The sequence below is a fragment of the Scylla paramamosain genome, chromosome 32 (genome assembly GCF_035594125.1).
Source record: "Scylla paramamosain isolate STU-SP2022 chromosome 32, ASM3559412v1, whole genome shotgun sequence".
NCBI lineage: Eukaryota > Metazoa > Arthropoda > Malacostraca > Decapoda > Portunidae > Scylla > Scylla paramamosain.
The window spans coordinates 15,317,585-15,337,380 of record NC_087182.1 but is presented as its reverse complement, the minus strand read 5'-3'; the positions used below and the strand labels follow the sequence as shown (position 1 = coordinate 15,337,380).

General features: G+C 39.7%; 1 protein-coding gene across 1 annotated transcript; it reads left to right on the top strand.

Moving 5' to 3' along the window:
- Positions 1 to 11,499: 11,499 nt before the first annotated feature.
- LOC135088930 (probable glutamate receptor) lies at positions 11,500 to 18,395 on the top strand. The gene is made up of 10 exons (XM_063983992.1): positions 11,500 to 11,575; positions 12,164 to 12,267; positions 13,311 to 13,401; positions 14,303 to 14,461; positions 15,119 to 15,266; positions 15,407 to 15,624; positions 16,057 to 16,208; positions 16,416 to 16,526; positions 16,680 to 16,840; positions 17,625 to 18,395. Exons 1-10 carry the CDS (start codon positions 11,534 to 11,536, stop codon positions 17,687 to 17,689), a joined length of 1,251 nt encoding a protein of 416 aa, XP_063840062.1. The 5' UTR covers positions 11,500 to 11,533; the 3' UTR covers positions 17,690 to 18,395.
- Positions 18,396 to 19,796: the final 1,401 nt, after the last annotated feature.

The following is a 19,796-nucleotide window of genomic DNA, read 5'->3' as shown; positions in this document are numbered from 1 at the left end:
AGTTTTAGTTGGTTTTCTTACGTGATGCAAATGTTTACGCATGTTACTTGTATATCAATTAACTAGATTACGCAGCTGTGTTTCTTTTACCAACACAGCGTCAGGCACCTACGCAGTTTGACCTCAGGTGATGTTATAATACAACGTGTATTCTGTGCAATTATGAAGTGAGTATTTATAAAGTGTGCAATATCACATTAAAATTTAATGTACAAAATAAATTATATAACTTTGGAGAACAATTCTACTACTACTACTACTACAACAACAACAACGGCAGCAATAATAATAATAATAATAATAATAATAATAATAATAATAATAATAATAATAATAATAATAATAATAACAACAACAACAACAACAACAACAACAACAACGATAATAATAGTAATGATAATTACTACTCCTACTTCTATTATGACTACTACCATTATTATTATTATTATTATTATTACTACTACTACTACTACTACTACTACTACTACTTCTACTACTATTATTATTATTATTATTATTATTATTATTATTATCATTATTATTATTATCATTATTATTATTATTTTGTTGTTCCTCTTGTTGTTGTTGTTGTTGTTGTTGTTGTTGTTGTTGTTGTTATCAATCTTCCCTCCCACAGCAGTTTAATTATTCATCAAAAGCAGCACATTTTTTCTGATATGGATCAGCACAATTTTTCCATTTAAAACAGCTTATTCTTTTTTTAAATTTAAAATAGCACTTTTTTTTTCACTTAAAACAGCCTTTTTTTTTTCACGTAAAACTGCATAGTTTTCGACTTCCAGCAGCATATTTTATTTATATCAGTACACTTTTCCCATATAAAGCATCATAATCTTTTTCACAAAAGTACAATCTTTCCTTGAAGAAACACGTTTTTCATAAGAAGATTCAAATTTCCCGCATAAAAGAATTTTCAACCTATAAATAGTATTATTTTATCTGCGGTTATTTTACCTCACTGTGTTTCATTGCCTCTATTCTGTGCTCGCAGAAGTGTTGTGGTGGCGAGTGAAGGGGAAAGCTCAGGCGAAGCACTACGTTTGGAATTCCAACGTGTGACAAAATGTTACAATCAGATCATTACCTGGCAAGTGAGGAAGGCCATGCGGGGTAAGAGTAATTGATTGCCTAGCATTTCTTTATACAAAAGGGGCGATGTCTTAGGGCAATGAAGCGTTATTAAAATGGTCTGCTGGAGATGCCAGTCCCAATAAGTACTCAAAACAGAATCATCCAGAATTCTAGAAGTGTGTTAGAATTACTCTCTTGAAACAGTTTAAGTCAAAGGTAGGAGAAAATACAGAAGCAGGCATGGATTTCCAGATTACCAGTGAAAAGAATGAAAAACTGAGAATACTGATTAACTCTTGCATTAGGGAGGTGAACTTTTTTGGTTTCCCAGATCATGGAAGCGTCCTTACAAATCATTAATGTTTTATTTTTTACCTCTTTGAGTGAAATATGTTGCTTCATCTGAGAGACATTAAAGCATTTAATTAATCAGTAATAACAAAATCGACACAACTAAGATATTTGAACTTCTCAAACGTCCCTCTTGCTGTGACTGGTGTCTTTCAGAATTATTGTCCAACGGTGCATCATAACACGGTCAGCTTGTGGTGGAATCCTTCATGTGCCTTCATCGACACGTCTCACATATTATACTGAAATCGGCCTACCACTGGGATTTTTTTTTCTTTACTATTTTTTTTTTTTTTTCTAGATTACATTTTCTGACGGGCAATAATTTAACGGATTCTTTCCTTGAAATTTGGTTGTTTCTCTCCAGTCTTCTCCAAAGATAAAAAAAAAAAAAAAGTAAAAATATATAAATTGCATTATTATTATTATTATTATTATTATTATTATTATTATTATTATTATTATTATTATTATATTATCATCATTCTATTCTATTTTATTATCATTTCCAGTACAATATTTTTTCTTAATACACTTTTTAAGAAGTAGGATAATAAAGACTTAATGACATAAGTAGGAATTTTAACACTATGATACACAAGAGGTAGTGAATAAACGATGTGCGGGTGGTTTTACAGGACTGAACGGTGATTACTGTATTATGTAAGGAATTTAAGAGATAAATGAAGGATCGTGCTTACATATTACAGGTTTTACAAGGAAGATAGAGAATTTTACAGATAATATACAGAAAATGTACGGAATATGCTAATGATATTACAAGGTACATTAAGCAGCTTTCCCGTGTTAACAGTTTTATGAATTTCTTAAAGAACTTTTCCGGGTACAAAAATATTTTCTAGAATTTGAAGGACTGGAAAAAGTTATTTACGTGATCTATGAAGAGTTATCCAATATACGCACACAAGAAGTAAGAAAGGATTTGATGTGACATATAGACTGTAATAAAAACAAGTAACAATCCATCACAAATAAAACGAAGGCCAAAGTGTAAAATATGATGTACACCAAAAGAGTCTTTCTCCCTCATGCCTAAATAAACACCCACCGATTTGCCTTCAGTACATTACGACTTGCGCAGATCACTAAAAACACCATCCTGCGCAGAACCAAACACTGGACATGCGCACTGGCCTCTTTACTCCAGGCCACGCCCCCTCAGCCCTTCACCAATCACAGCCCGGGCCAGAAGACGGTTCGCAGGGTTCATTAATGTTGCAAATCTTATCTGAAATCCAGACGAACATTCACACAGCGATGTTCAATGATTCATGAAGCGAGATTGAAGCGAGACATGGTGACCTCAGTGACATGTCGCCGCCACGCACCAGCAGACGCCACTACCACCAGGCGCCTCCTCCCTGGTGAGGCTGGTGCACGTGGCAAGACGCTGGAATGTGCTGGTGAATGGTGAAAGGATGGGGGAATTGAGGAGGGTGAGCATATATGGTCTCTCTCTCTCTCTCTCTCTCTTTCATTTATAGACCTACCTAACTACAGACTTATCTCTTTCTATTTATGTATGTATCCATTTATATATCTAGTATATCTGTTTGCCTATCTATCTATCTATCTATCTATCTATCTATCCTTCTTTCTATATGTTTATCTATCCATCTATGAATTTATCTATTTTTCACTTGACAGCATAGAAATCATTTTATTTATCTATCTTAGCCATACTACAATAAAATATTAAGTAGAACCTAAAAAGTCTATTGTTTCATTGACTCTAAGCATGTGTTGTAGCGACGAATGAAGCATACAACGGTACAGCACAATCATTCGGCTCTCGCAAAGTTTTTAGCTAGAGAGATTTGAATACTTGCCAAGTGTGTGCTGTGCGCGGTGCTTCCACTGTTTCATTACTGACAATTTCGCTTGTCATTCACCTTCCAGAAGTTTTACTGGTATACCAATCTATATCTTTATAATACAAAGAAAAAAAAAAGTCTCATGATTGCAGTTCCTTAAACAGCAGCTACCGCAAACAAGTTATAAAAGAAAGCTCAATCAGTTCCAAAAGTGCCTTCATACATATTTATAGTGATACTGTTACTAATTATTATTTTTTTATTGTTATATTGTTATATTGTTGTTGTTGTTGTTGTTATTATTATCATTATTATTATTATTATTATTATTATTATTGCTATGATGTACATTGTTTTGCTTGCATTCATTGTTGCTCTTGCCTATATTTGTGTACCAAGTTTTCATTACATCATCTTATCTATACATATATATTTTTTTCAGATTTTTTTTCTTATCATGCATTTACTTTAATACTTGATATTTTGTTTGTGTGATTTCCTCTTGCTATTGTATTTTTTGCTGTTTTGTTCTTTCTTCTGCCCCCAAAAATACAAGGTTACAAAGAGCTGTTTGTCACTTATTGTTTATAATGTTTATTTGTAAATTTAATGAGTAAGGTGAGCTCCCACTCCCTTCGTGTTGGAGTCATAGGTGCAGTGACGTGCACTAAAACCTCTGTCACTCCTGATCCATATATTCAGCAGCGACACAATGTCACCTCCTGCCTGATGGAGGCTGTTGTCTTCCTGTAATTGCTTCAACCCACTCAAAACTAAACCTTGAGGCTCCACCCGTTTAAGCTGCCCCACCTGGTCCATTATTATTGTTGTTGTTATTATTATTATTATTATTATTATTATTATTATTATTATTATCATTATTATTATTATTATTATCATTATTGAATTTTGGATAATAATATAAAAGAAAAGGAAAAAGAAAGAAGAAAACAGAAGATCCAGACAGTGAGGAAAAACACGTCAGGGAGTGGCGTTTTAAAGGAAACACTCCCACCCAACAACTCAACTCAACTGCCGGTGATGTGACGCGGCATGCAGGCATGGGACGAGGCACCGCCAGGGCATGCGGCAGCGGGACACAGGCAGGGGGTGGGGGGGGAGGGAGGGAAGGCAGTCTGTGCCACAAAGGCAGTGAGGCAGTGAGTGTCCTGCGGCGCTGTACCTCACCGCCACGCCACCAAGTGGAAGGCCTACTGGAGCTGGCAGTACAGCAGCTCCCCGGGCAGCTCCGCTATGTCCTGCGCCATCTTCTGGAAAGAGAGGTGGCAGCACGGGTTTTCCCGGGCGCAGCACTGCCCCAGCAGTCAAAGAGGCACCACCAGCCAGGGTTGGACGCAGTTCTGCGCGAGGCCCTGCAACAGGATGCCCAGGCTGGACAAGAGGAGGAGGAGGAGGAGGAGGAGGAAAAGTCCCAAAATGAACTTTTATTTTAATGTTTGGTATTATTAGTGTGAATAGACATTATCAGTAATATCAGCTATTACAATACAGTTTCGTGTGTGATTATAAAGGAAAAACAGTGATCCTCATCAGCCCTGCCTGAAATGCCTTGGGTTCACGCACACGCACACGCACATACACACACACACACACACACACACACACACACACACACACACACACACAGACTAACAACGAAAGAGAGAAAGGGACCGGGGGATGCTGGCGACGGTAGTGAGGGAGATGACAGAATAAAAGGGGGGCACAGTGATCAGTAGGAGGGACAGGGCATGGACCAGGTGGAGCAGGTCAAGTGGGTGAAGCCTCAAGGTTTAGTCTTGAGTGTTTAACTAATCACAGAAAGACAACAGCCTTCATCATGTAGGTGACACATGTAGCCAATGAATATATGGACAACAACAACAACAACAACAACAACAAAACGACAACAATGACGAAGACGACAACGACGATGACAACGATAACAACAACAACAACAACAACAACAACAACAACAACAACAACAACAACAACAACATACATACGTACAAAAACAGTCATAAAGTACTTACATTTGCAATATATACTTTTTCCTCAGATTAAGGACAGGTGTTTGGAATGGGGTACGATAAAAGTTCGGAAGTGAGACAGGCAAAACAGTGAAGCACTTGGAAGAATGAGAGAAAGAAGACTCTGCAATGACAAGAAACAAAAAGGGGTCCCAACTTACTCGTTGTGTTCAGTGATGTGAGGGAGGCCCAAGTTCTATATACGTAGATGTGAAAGCAAGGAACAGAAGTACAGAAGTATACACAACACGGTAATATATGAAACAGTCGGACATGTAACGCTGGAATGTGAGATGTATGAATGACACATGATGCAAATAATTTTGTCTTAATTATTATGCAGTATAAATGATATAGAGGGGAAAAAGCAGGGAAGGAATGGATGTTGTTGCTGTTGGGGCAGTGAAGGGTTATTGTGTCAGAAAGAATATTTGGGAGAGAACGTGGATTGTCAGGTGAAGTAGTAAAGACTTATGAGTAATACTTTTTTTTTTCTCATTTTCCCCTTACGAGATATGCTGCTATGAAGACCTGCCTGAAATCACGTCACCTATAACATCAAGAGCAAGAACAATGCGTGGCGTTACTTTTCAAATAAAAAATTATGGTTTTTCATTCCTGCACAATTTAAGTCTATATATTTTGGATGAGATGGCAATGGTGCCATCAGGTTGAAATAAAGGAAGGAAAGATGAAGAAGCAAAGTTATTCGAGATATTTTTGGCTAGGTGCCAGAGGTCATGAGGGGAGTTAGATCTTGAAAGATTTTGACATTTTTATTAATGAAGGAGTTTTTGGTTAGTTGGAGGACAGATTTGGTATGATTCTGGGCAGAAATATACAGTGTATGAGATTCAGGTGATGGAAAGCTCAAGTACCTTTTGTGGGCCACCTCTCTATCATGTATAGCATGTGAACAGGCTGTGTTAAACCAAGGTTTGGAAGGTTTAGGTCGAGAGAAAGAGTGAAGAATGTAAGCCTCCGTGCCAAACACTATCAGCTCTGTTATGCGCTCAGCACACAGAGACGGGTGTCTGTCACAGAACCAGTAGTCATTCCAAGGAAAATCAGAATAATATCTCCTCAGGTTCCCCCAACTAGCAGAGGCAAAACGATAAAGGCAACTCCGCTTTGAGGGATCCTGAGGAGTGATTGGAGCGATAGGACAAAATACGGATATGAGGTTGTGATCGGAGGAGCGCAACGGAGAAGAGAGGGTGACAACATAAGCGGAAGGATTAGAGGTGAGGGAAAGATCAAGAACGTATCTCCAAGACAGTCAGGAATACGAGTAATGTGTTGGACCAGCTGTACAAGGACGTGGAGGATAGCAAAGTTGAAGGCTAGTTCACCAGGATGGTCAGCGAAGGGAGAGAAAAGCCAAAGCTGGTAGTGAACATTGAAATCTCCAAAAATAGAGATCTCCGCAAAACGGAAGAGAGTCAGGATGTGCTCCACTTTGGAAGTTAAGCAACAATTTTTTTATAGTCAGAGTTTATAAATTTACTCTGAGAGTGACTCACTCTGTAGTCATAGCCAGATGGTGGAAAACTCGGAAGGTTCAAGAGCGTGGCCACGAGACCAAGTTAAGTCGTTGTGCACATAGACGCAACATCCATCTTTGGATTGACAATAAGGATAGAGAAAGCAGGAGGGAACAGAGAAGGGGTTACTGTCAGTTGCCTTAGACACCTGTGTTTTAGTGAGGAAAAGAGGTAAATTTGCAGTTTCCGTCCCGATCTTATTATTCGTTTGCGACAAGGTAATGTGGGGTTAGAAATGCTCCTAGCAGTGTGATCTAGACCGTGAGACACTTCATACTTACGTGCGGTTTATTGGGGAAACTGCACTTATACCGGAAAAGATGAGATATAGTAGAGGAGAGGTGGTGTTCCACAGATTGAAGATTAGATCTAAGACCACGAATATTGTAATAGTTAATTAAAAAAAAGTTGAGGAGGTGTCAAGACAAAGTCTATACCAGAAGAGCAGTCAGACCTGGGGACATTTGTGGTTCTCTGTTGCCATACAATTTTGATATTTGAGTGAAATGTGTGTGTGCGTGTGTGTGTGTGTGTGTGTGTGTGTTCGGTGCATGTAGAGTTGTGTGAAGGAAAAGATTTGTCATTAGAGAGCAGGCTGTGACTGCCCCCTTGTGTTGTGAGACACAAAGGGAAACGTTCAGTGAGGTCACAGCTGGGTTAATGAAAGTTCACAGCACCTGATCCAGTGCTTCAGACCTCACTGGCAGTATTACCGTTTCGGCAGGTGTCTACCTCCTCCTATCCTAAGCTTAGATAAAGGTTGGTCTTGATGTGTAAGCTAAACTTCAATGCATTGCATTTTCTTGGACAGATGTTTCAAATGTACTCTCATTGCATTCCAACTACAATCAGTGTGGTTTGGTTAATTACTTAATGGAGGCAAGGGAGAGGGAAGCAGGAAGTCAAAGAAAACGGTCAGGTATAACCCTTACCTCTTGGCCAATAACAAACACTGAACCACTGTGAAGCTGCAACACTAGAAACAATTAAACAATGAAGTGGGAATGATATATTACCAGCAAACAACAAGCGGGAGGGAGGCGGGAGGATCACCACTACTCATTATCCTCGCCAAGGTCTCAAACTTCCCGCCTGTTCTGCCACTCACCACATTAACACCTACTAACACCCTTCTTCCAATCACAGCCTCACTCCTACGCACTCCTTATACCCATGAAACACTCACCTCCTTCCTGAACACCAGAAGTACTCCAAGACACTTCATATATCACTAATAAATGCAAATTAATAAACGCTGCTTTGTAGACACCCGCGCACCAGCTACAACACTACCTGACTGACTGACTGGCGATTGCCCCGATGAAAAAAATGAATCAAATAATAAATATCACAATTATGACTTCTGCCACAGGTGGGAGGAAACTTTAGCCAAAATTAAACATGGTGATTTAAGAGCAGGAAAACATACGAAAAGAAAACTGAAATAGAAATAATTGCCGTTAAGAGAAGAATGGGCGGGATTACTCCTTGTTTGTGGGAGTGACGAAATATGGCGCGCTATTTAAATCTATAAATCAAATGTTCCCTCCCCCCCTTCGTAAATAGTACGTAGTAATTATACAAGCTATTTGGGCAATATATTTTGTACCTATATAATATAATGCAGATTGTAGAGGAGAGAGAGAGAGAGAGAGAGAGAGAGAGAGAGAGAGAGAGAGAGAGAGAGAGAGAGAGAGAGAGCAAAAGGTGTTAAGTAATTAAGTTTAATAATAAAGACTGACTCTCTCTCTCTCTCTCTCTCTCTCTCTCTCTCTCTCTCTCTCTCTCTCTCTCTCTCTCTCTCTCTGGTAAGTGTCAATAGCTCTTATTTTTTCTCTATTTTGTAAACTAAAATTTCACTTTGATATCCTCTCATTACGCTCCCTCCCTCCCCCCACCTCTCTCTCTCTCTCTCTCTCTCTCTCTCTCTCTCTCTCTCTCTCTCTCTCTCTCTCTCTCTCTCTCTCTCTCGTCTTATCTTCAAATAATTTTTTTTTTCACTACCTGTAACTGCAATAAAATCTGGCGTACTTTTTGTTTCATTTTATTTATATATTTTTATTATAATTGGCACGTGCAAATAGTAGTACGATGAGTGTAGTGCCTCAGCGCCGTGCACGTGCCCTGAATGGCGTGCCTTGTCAGCGTTTTGTTCTTTTCATGTATACTAAATACCAAATTGCCACCTGATTTCATGTATCTGACTGGCGGTGGTGCTTAGTGAATGAACCAAACAACACACACACACACACACACACACACACACACACATACACTCTCTCTCTCTCTCTCTCTCTCTCTCTCTCTCTCTCTCTCTCTCACACACACACATTCATACACCACCACCAATTCCACCACCACCACCACCACCACTACCACCACTTCCTCCATAAAGAATCTCGCGGAGCCCCTAACGCAGCACAAAGCCTCACAGCACTAACTCCTCATAAAGAAATCACAGAGCACGAAGCACCACAGCATTACATAACAGGGCCATCACTCAACACAGAACACCATCTTCGCACCACACCACCACACTGAGACACCGCCACGCCGCTACATCACCACACCACATCAACAGCCTATGAATAGTGACAGTGTGGAGGAACTTTACTGGCAATAATTGAAGGAAAATGACAGATGGACCGGGAACAGACATCAACTTTTCACACGCACAACTACAACACCTGAGGAAGACACAAAAGGTAAGACGACGCACCTGAGCGCACCTGTGTGTCATATCCAAGCTGGCACCCAAGGAGACAGGCAGGTGAGTGTTAAGGTGAAGGAAAACAATATATAAGGAACACGGAAGGTAGAAAAAACACAGCAGACTGAACCTAATGTAGCAGGACACCAAATAATATTATAGAAAAAAACAGCAGCAGACCTGTTAGTTATTACAAGGTTGTTCGTGATAACCTAAGTAAATGATATAGGACAGTAAATACAAAAGCTTCTCAACAGCAACGCCTCTTTCAATTAGCGAACAAGGGACGCCGGTGTGAATATATGACATTTTCACTGATACAAAAACGGGAGGTACACGTCCAGTCAATCCTGTCAGGTGGAATTGAGTGTCTAGCGATACCGAACACGTTCAAAGTTTAGTACAATTGATATTTTTAGAAACAGATAAGGAAAACTATTGATATGTTTATAGTTTACAAAAAGGAAAGTGAAAGTTCTACCTGTCTTGCCATGTTAAGTAACGTTTTTTTAGCAGTATTAAATTCGACTGCAGGGAACGCACTTTGATGGCTTTTTAACTAATGATGAAAAAGATAAGTTTTTATGCAAATTTTGATCAAGTAAGTTCCACCCACGAAGATTCCCCCATGATATTTTCACTTCAAAAATCTTTCCGTGTAATGACAGCTCCCCATAAGGCAACCAAACATTATTCATCATGGGAGAATTACTTTGGTGGGTCGAATGCAGGATAGAGAAATTGACCTGACAGGAACTCCCGCTCTTTTTGCAACTGGTGCTGTTAGTGTTTAACCCTTTCTCCGCAATACGAATCAATTAACAACACTAAGGGTAATGCATGATATATTTATAAGCATCTACAAGAAAGACAAAAAATTAAAAACAATAGATTTCGAGATGTCTAGCCGTTTTAAAAGCTGGAGGTGGCTGTAGAACAAGTAAAGATGTCTCAGAGTGATTGGTAATTAAGGAAAGATGTACCAAATAGCAATGGAAGGGTTGAGAAATATGGCGTATTGTCCTGAAACGAGGAAAAGTGTGAAATAAAAGGGTGTTCATGATGCGATAGAACTGGCGATGAAACGTAAAAAGTCAGGCCTTCAAGTCATTACTGCGAATAAGAGATAATATTAGTAATAATAATAATAATAATAATAATAATAATAATAATAATAATAATAATAATAATGATAATAATAATAATAATAATAATAAAACGACGGAGACAAAATAGAACTCTGACATATTAACACAAATATACACAATACAACTGGTGAAGATCCATTAAAAACAACAATCTTAAAACGTAACATATCGCACAAGGGAACACAAAGGAAGAACAAACAGCATTAGATCTATTGGCCCTTACAAGGCTCTTCGTGATAAGCTACACGATCTAATCTAGAGCTACAAAGGATGAAAGAGAGTAAAAACAAAGGTTGCGTGAGGTAATCACTAATAACAACAGTGATTTGTGCCGACGTTCCAAGATCTCATTAATAATTTCACGTATTTGATGTTTTACTCTCCATGAAAGAAACTTGAATGTGGAACAACTTAAATATAAAAAAAATAAATAAAATAAATAAACATATTACATTATCTTTTTTTTTCTTCTTCTTCTCCTTCTTCTTCTTCTAATTGATGTTCTTGTTCTTGTTCTGGTTGTTATTCTCCTTGTTCTTCTTGTTCTTGTTCTTATTCTTCTAATTCATGTTCTTGTTCTTGTTCTTCTTCTAATTCATGTTCTGTTTTTCTTCTTCTTCTAATTCATGTTCTCGTTTCTTCTTTTTCTTTTTCTTCTTCTTCTTCTTCTTCTTCTTCTTCTTCTTCTTCTTCTTCTTCTAGACAGACAGGAAAGGTCCACAATCCTTGTCTTTTTTTTTTTTTTGTCGCTGATGAGTAACAGATGATGAGTAATATTTTGCAACACTCAGCAGGTGGAGACGAGGCGTGGACCCCAAACAAAATGGCAGCAGATAGACCACATATCAAAATAGCAGCGGGCGAGGTGAGTGTGTGTGTGTGTGTGTGTGTGTGTGTGTGTGTGTGTGTGAATTCTCTCTCTCTCTCTCTCTCTCTCTCTCTCTCTCTCTCTCTCTCTCTCTCTCTCTCTCTCTCTCTCTCTCTGAATTAACATAATGAGCATTTGTAACCTTCCTTTCCTTTCTGCTTTATTTTTTCACCCCTTTCTTTTCTCCTCCTATCATTCTTTCTTTAGTATCATTATTTTCTATCTATTATCCAAGTTTCATTCCCTGATCCTTCTTTTTTCTCTTTATATACTCATTCCTTCACCTTTAACTTTTCCATACTTCTTCATTCTTCTTTCCTTCCCTTACACCTGTTTTTGTATCCTAATTTCTCTTTTCCTTATATATTTTAACTTTCTTTCAGCTCTATATGCTCCCTTCCTCCCTTCCCTGGTCTCTCTTTCATTGCCTTTTCTTACTTGAATATCCCTTTCCTTATCTTCCCCTACTCTGGTATATCTTTTATCGTCTTTTGCCTTTCGTCTTTGTTCTATTTCCTGCACAGTATCTTCGTAACTCACATCTCCTTTATATCCCTCTCTCCCTCCATCACGGTCTCCGCCAAGTGGGTTCCGTACACCAAGATCGAGAGGGATGCTAGCGGCTCCATCACCATCCTCGGCCCAATGGTGGAGCTTCTTAGGATCTTCTCAACGCTCCTGAACTTCGAGTAAGGCAACGCACGAGGCAAAACGTCACCCTCTTAAATGAACTTCCCAAATACTCTTTTTTGTGATTTATTTTATTTTATTTTATTTATTTATTTATTTTTAGGGTGTTCAACTCGTGGTGTGCCTGTTTGTATGGTTGTCTTTGGTGTGTCCCGGGGAAGCAGAGTGGTTAAAAATTTACCCTACCTTAATTTTTCAGGTTTTCGAGATGAAAACTAATAAAGGAGGAGAATTTTCGGCTCGATTTTCCAGAAAGTAGAAAAAAAAATTAATTAATGAAGTAGACAATCATGGCTAAGTTATGTGAATGTTCAGTTATACACGTTCTTCCGCGCTTAACCCTTTCACTATAAAAGACTATAAATATTTACAATTTTTTTTTTATATATTTGTAATAGAATCTCTTAATTAAACAGTTTTATAGCTTGGAAAAGATTAAATACACCTCTTATTTTATCGTTTCATTTATACATCCACGCTGAAAGTGATGGGACGACCACAGCAATCAGGGCCAGATGAGAGTACGTGTTTTCATTTATCTATATGTTCATGCTTTTTTTTTATTTTTTATTTCGTGTGATGGTGGTTGGCCAATGACACACAAATGAGGAGGTGGGGGAGTAAGGCTTGTTTAATTCCCGCTCTCAGTAAAAAAAAAAAAAAAGTTCAGAAAAGACTTCCAAATGGGTCGGCCGGTTTAGTTCCAGAGGTGTATCGATATTCTCTTTAAATGGCTGAAGTCGCATTAAAGGGAAGAAAACAGAAACAGGCAAAGTTCCAGAATTTACAAAGATACTGATCAAGTCTTGCATCAGTGTTGTGGACAGAACAGCAGTGAGATTACTCCATTATGATAATTCTGAGTAAAAAGGAAAGTACAGGATACTAAAATGTTTTAACTATTTCATTAATAATATACTTCAAAATTATACCCTAGACTACCTAACATATGATTTCATTAAGCTTCAGGAAGAGCCAGAGCAGTCAAAAGCATAGAAAGAGATATTGTATTTATTCACTTTTTTTTTTCTCATTCTTTTAGTTATGAGTTGCTCCCCGCGCCTGGCAACCTGTGGGGCGGCCCTCTGGCTAATGGCACTTGGACTGGAATGCTGGGAATGCTGCATCGCCAGGTAAATGTAAATACTCAGGCGCAGGTGTGGAATTTGTCCTAATGTGATGCAAAGTGGGCGCAGTCTTGAGGCGAGAATGAAAAGGTGAGAAGCTAAATAACGTAAATACAGAAGCAGAGGGTTTTGAGAGAGGACAAAAGAAGGGACAGGTAAGAAAAGTCAACACACACGTTCACGAATAAGATACTCACGTTCAACTCCTTCACCGCCTCCGTCATCTGATTCAGAAAGTCGCATCTCCCGCAGCGACCGAGAAAGAAACTGAAAGAAATTAACAGAAGACTCAGTTTAAATTTAACTACCACACTTACTCATCTATCCAGCTGTATGTCTGTCTATTTATCTATATATTTTAGCCTAAGCTGATTTTTTTTTCTTTTTTGGCTTTTTCTTCCCATAACTGATGGTTTTCTTTGTTCTTGTTATTATATACGTACATGAAAAGTGAGGAGCAAAGGTGCCATCAAAAAATTTTCCAGTGGCGTTGCAATTTTAATTTCAATGAAGGAAGAATGAGGGGGGGGGGCCGAGGAGGAGAAGAGAAGGACAAAGAAGAATAGAAGGAGGAGTGGGAAGAGGAAAAAATAAAGAGGAAAGGGAGAGAAAGAGGAAGAAGAATAAGAGAAAAAGGAAGAGGAAGGGGAGAAAAACTCGGAGAGAGAGAGAGAGAGAGAGAGAGAGAGAGAGAGAGAGAGAGAGAGAGAGAGAGAGAGAGAGAGAGAGAGAGAGAGAGAAACAAAAACAAGGCAAAAAAGCACAGAATCAACCACACATTTCACGTCACAAGCTCACAATGCAACCCTCCTATGTTCGACTCTTCTGTGAGCGAATGCACCTCACACCTTCCTCTCGAGATCACTTAATCTTTCCTCTCCCACTGAACCAACCTTCCCACACTCAGGAGGCGGAGTTGGCTATCGCGCCTTTCTTCGTCACGCCGCAGAGGGAGAGTGTGTGTGACTTCTCCGTGACAGTGTTCAGTGACTACCAGGCCATCCTGATGCAGCGCCCTAAACTGCAGAGTGACGTGGCGGGGTTCATCAAGCCCTTTACTGTGGAGGTGATGGCCAGGGCGACATTGAGAGACCTATTTACTCATTCATTTATTTACTCATTTACTCAAGCAGCATCACATCTTTAATTTCTAGCTAAGCTGTACACTACACTGACTAGATTAAAGAATAACTAGATTCAGTGTAAAAAAGAAGAAAGATATACGTATACTTTTGTTATCACATCTGTATGTCTTAACTCTTAACTCTTAATTCTTTGTTTTTAGTATACAACGTTGACTTAATTAAAAGTAATAAAGCACAATATAAAAGAAAGGAAAAAAAAAGGTGTGATATAAAGATACTGTTGTTTGTGGGGAAAACTATAAACTAATGGTGGTATGGTAGAGGAGACGCGGGGTTCTGAACAGGCATGGTTAGGCTGGGCACGGCAGGGAGGGACTTGATGAGAAGGAGCATGGGTGGAAGATGCATGTGTAGAGCAGAGGCATGGAGGAGGGATGGATAGTAGCGGAGGGTGTACGATGGAGAAGAGTATAGAAATGTTAAATTATATAAATGTGTGTGTGTGTGAGAGAGAGAGAGAGAGAGAGAGAGAGAGAGAGAGAGAGAGAGAGAGAGAGAGAGAGAGAGAGAGAGAGAGAGAGAGAGAGAGAGAGAGAGAGAGAGAGAGAGAGAGAGATTAACTTCACTAACACACCCAGGTCTGGCTACTGATCCTGGCGAGCTTCCTGGCCATCAGCAGCACCGTGGCGTGGGTGTCAGGAAGTGAGGCGGCGCTGTTCCAGACTCCCCTGACCCGCCCCTGGGCACGCTCTGTCCTCATGGCTCTACAGACTGTGTCGCAGGAAAGTGAGTCTGCACACTTAAGACTCTCGGGAAAATGTCAGATGATTCATAGTCTCAAAAGCCAGTGTTTGAGAAGAAGGTGAGACTCTCCTGTTAGATAAAATAATCGTGTTAAGTAACTAATGGGCGTGGTTCTTCTACAGCCTCGGAATGGGTGCCGCCCCATGACGCAGGACGCATGCTGGTCACCACCTGGCTGTTGGCGTCCCTGGTGTTCATGTCCTCCTACAGCGGCATCCTCACCGCCATGCTCACCGTGCCGCGGGTCACCATCCCCATTGACTCCCTCGCAGACCTGGTGGCGCAAGACGACCTGCCCTGGCGGCTGGAGGCGGGCTCCATGATGTACTCCTTCTTCGAGGTGAGTATGCTCGTCTGGAGGATAAAGTTGATCAAGGGCGGGGAGGAGTGAGTTATTGGTGACCTCCTTTAAATTCGCGGTACGGAAAAATGATGAACTATTTATTGGAATAACAAATACCTGGAGTAGACTTCAGATTGGAATGGTCAGGTTTACATGGCGCATCCATAAGAAGTGACGGAATAAATAAAGACCATTATTTCTTAAGCATCAGTCACGAGGACGTGTGTCAAACTGGCCCATCCATCCCAAATCTTTCCTTCTAATTAATTTCATATAGGCGACAGTTGAAGTTTTTATTTCACTATTCTGTGTGCTTTTGGCTTGTCGCTTTCACACAAGAAAAAGGAAAATAAAAAAAAGTGACATGACTTGGCAGTCAGATAAACCTTGCGTTGATATCATGAGTTCCTCTCCCTGGGCATCCTGCAGGAGTCCGAAGATCCTATTGGCCGGAAAGTATTTCTGGAGAAGGCGGGCACCTTCCAGGACTGCTGGGCGGCGCGGCAGGACGTCGCTAGCGGGGAGTTCGCGGCCATCTGTGACAGAACCACCATGATGAAGGCCATGTCGTGGGACTTCAGGTGTTGACTTGAGTCTCGTCCCTCACACGACAACACGCCACGACTCTAACAAATCAGATTTCTCCTTTTACATAACCCAAAACCTGTTTGTACATTTGCAATTATCTTTAGTTTATTTTCATTCTTATAAATCAACGACTGATATTTTCACCTGACGGGAACAGTAAATATACTCACTTCACTTCACGTTCTTGCCTCTCCCCGCAGCACCACAGGCAACTGTCACCTGTACATGTCGCAGCAGAAGGTGTACAGCAGCGGGATTCTCTCCATCGGCTTCAAGACAAAGTCGAAGTACCTCCCGCCAGCAAACAAGATGTAAAGGCTCACACTCGTTCTTAATATAATTTTTTTTTTTTCACTATCTGCGCGAAAAAAAAAAAAAAAAAATCACATAAAGTGAACACGTAAACATCTCTTAAATTGAATGAAACACTTAGCAGTCCGATCCTAACAGTGACTCGCCGGCAGCCTGCTGGTGCTGAAGGAGGCGGGTCTGCTGGACAAGTGGCTGGGGGAGCAGATCACCAACACCACCCAGTGTCTTCGTCCCCCCTCGGCAGACTCCAGGGAGGGCGTGTCTCCGCTGAGCGTGACAGCCTTTTCAGGACCCCTTGCTTGTCTCGGCCTGGGTGAGTGTGAGGGCTTCATCGTTGCTGAAATTGAAGTGTTGGTCTCAGTAATCACGTTATTAATGCTGAGTCAAATGAGAAGTTTCAAAGATTAGGTTAATTTACGATAGGGATGAGAGCTTGCCTTAGATATTTTTGTTTTGCACAGGAACTACCACGTGGCTTAATGCAACCTCCCTTATGTTCTTACACTTTTATGTTTGGCGATATAGATAAGAAGAGCCTTGAGCGTTTCTGCATCTTCTCCGAATGTAACTGAGTTTGTATTTCCAAGGGCAGGGCGGTTATACGAGTGTGTTCAGTCTAGATGTTCAGTACTGCCAGTAATAGTGGGTGTATTTTTATTCATCGTTTTTTTTCTTCTTTTAATTATCTAATTCTTGTCCATTGTTTAGGTAGGTGTGTGTCGACGCCACTTTACCTTCAAGACTAAAAATTGCTCTTTTTTTTTTTTTATCTCGCGTTTCTTATCAGAGGATTTGACTGAGGGTTTCATAAATTTTATCCCTCAGTAGGATGTAAAACCATATTTTCTATATCATGATTTCACTTACACGTTCGCTAGCTTTCTTTCCTCAAATATAAAAATTCAAGTGAAAACAATAAGCAATAGATAGACCCGTACACGCACACACTCACACACACACACACACACACACACACACACACACACACACACACACACACACACACACACACACACACACACACACACACACACACACACACACACACACACACACACACACACACACACGTTTAATGAATCCGCTTTCCCACCCAGGCCTGACACTCGCGGTGGTGGTGTTCCTCATGGAGATGATGATCGGAGTGAGCAGGAAGAAATGAAGGTAAAGAAACTCACCATCATCCCTCACCTCAGCCAGAACCACGAACCATGGACTGAACCCTCTGACAGCTGTAGCTCCTCAAACTTAATAAAATGTAGCTGAAGTTCGGAGTTATTCTCAAAAGGCACCCTTGAAAGGATATGAAGTGATGAAGTAGCTAAAAAAAATATCGTGCTTCTGCTTATGATAATTTTGGATCACATAATTTTGGATAATCCTTTTAACTGCACTTTTTTGGGGACTGGCATCTTCAGTAGCCCTTTCTTCTGCTTTTTATTGCCCTTTTCCTTACATTAAAAAAAAAAAAAATCGTTTATATTCACTCAGATAAATCATCCAGGGTTATTGAGCTAAAGGAAGAGTTATAGTCATTAGCAATCAAAGAGTTAACATCCCTCATCTCCAGGAAGTTACGATTAAATGTCTTTGCAATCTACTTAAATTGAAAAACAAAAGATTCTTATTGCACCGTAAGCTATATGATAAAAAAAAGTCATCTAATTGTAGTTCAGCTGGCATGGCATTGTTTCAGTCGTACCGCAACAATGATGGAAATTAAAAATCGTTATATTGAATTCAAGCATCATATTATTGAAAATCTATATCACACTCTACTAACCGAGAGATCTGGCGCCTTCCTATTCAAAAAGACAGAGGGACGAGAACCTTATAATTGCAGTCTAATAAAACCTATGACTAATAAAGGCCTTTGTTATTGTACTTTCCTTAATCAGTCACCTCAAGTATTCTGAAATGTGTTTGTTTCCTCTTTTACCGTACACTTTTGATTTATTCTGATGTGTTCGTTATTTATTTATTTATTTTTACATCCTGGACTTTTGGTTTATTGTGAAATGTGTATTGTTTATTATTGATCCTTTGCTTTTTATTCAACTTCAGTATCCGTGTCGGGTTTTGTGTTACTGAGATCGGGTTGTCAAAAATATGTGTTTGATTAACTGTCGTGCTCAGAAAACATGCGGTACAATGGATTCATTATTTGTTCTACCTTAGAGAAATGAACTGTAGTGTAATCTTGCAAAATAAAGTATACAATTTGTCAGGGGGGATTCGTGTTTTCCTTTTGTTGTTGTTGTTGTTGTTGTTGTTGTTGTTGTTGTTGTTGCTGTTATTAATATTCTTCTTGTTCTTTTTATTTTTCTTCCTCTTCCATTTCTACTACTTATCTTGTTTCTCTTCTTCAGAATCTTTTTTTTTCTTAATGTGTGTGTGTGTGTGTGTGTGTGTGTGTGTGTGTGTGTGTAGAAAGATTGGTATGCTGCAGTAGGAGGCACCATAAAACTCTCTTCTCTAACCTAAACTTTTCACACATGATTTCTCCTTCTTTGTTGCTAAAAGGAGACATGGAATAAATATTACTGATTGCCCTTCATGTGACGGCCAGCTTAGCATTACCAATAAATTCTCAGTAATATTTTTCGTTCTCTATTGATTTCTCCTTACTACTATTGACATTTTACATGGGAAATCGCAGTTTTTAGGTAATAAGCGTCAAAAATAAAAGCGTGAATAAAAATCCATAAAGACACAAACATAGAAAAAAAAAATAAAAGTAGGTCAGATCAAAACTAACAGAACCTAATGATACACGAATCTTCAACAGTGTCACTAAGGAAGGTCAAATAGTGATAGAAATCCCACATAAGTCTTAGTCTCCATTACGCCACGACGCCGCCAATGTGCCGTGACCTCCTGCGCCCTTCTATGCCTCTCGTGATCGTAACATTGAGGGCTGTAAATACTCATAAAGTGCCTCGAAGAAATGGACCATAGATGATGTAGGGGATCGATGAGATATGAGACAATGGAAGAGGAGGAGGAGGAGGAGGAAGAGGAGGAGGAGGAGGAGGAGGAGGAGGAGGAGAGGAGGAGGAGAAGGTAAATGGAGTGCCTAGTAGAACGTAAAAGAGATTTCCATTAGTATATAAACCATTTCTCTCTTTCCCAGGTGGACAAGGCAGCTGTCACCTCACCTCGCCACACTCCGCACCTCTCCCCGCCACGCACAGGTAAACCAGTCACCCACACGATGGATCCTATAATGCCTATCAGTATCTGTTCATTTATTGAGTGACAAAGGGAAG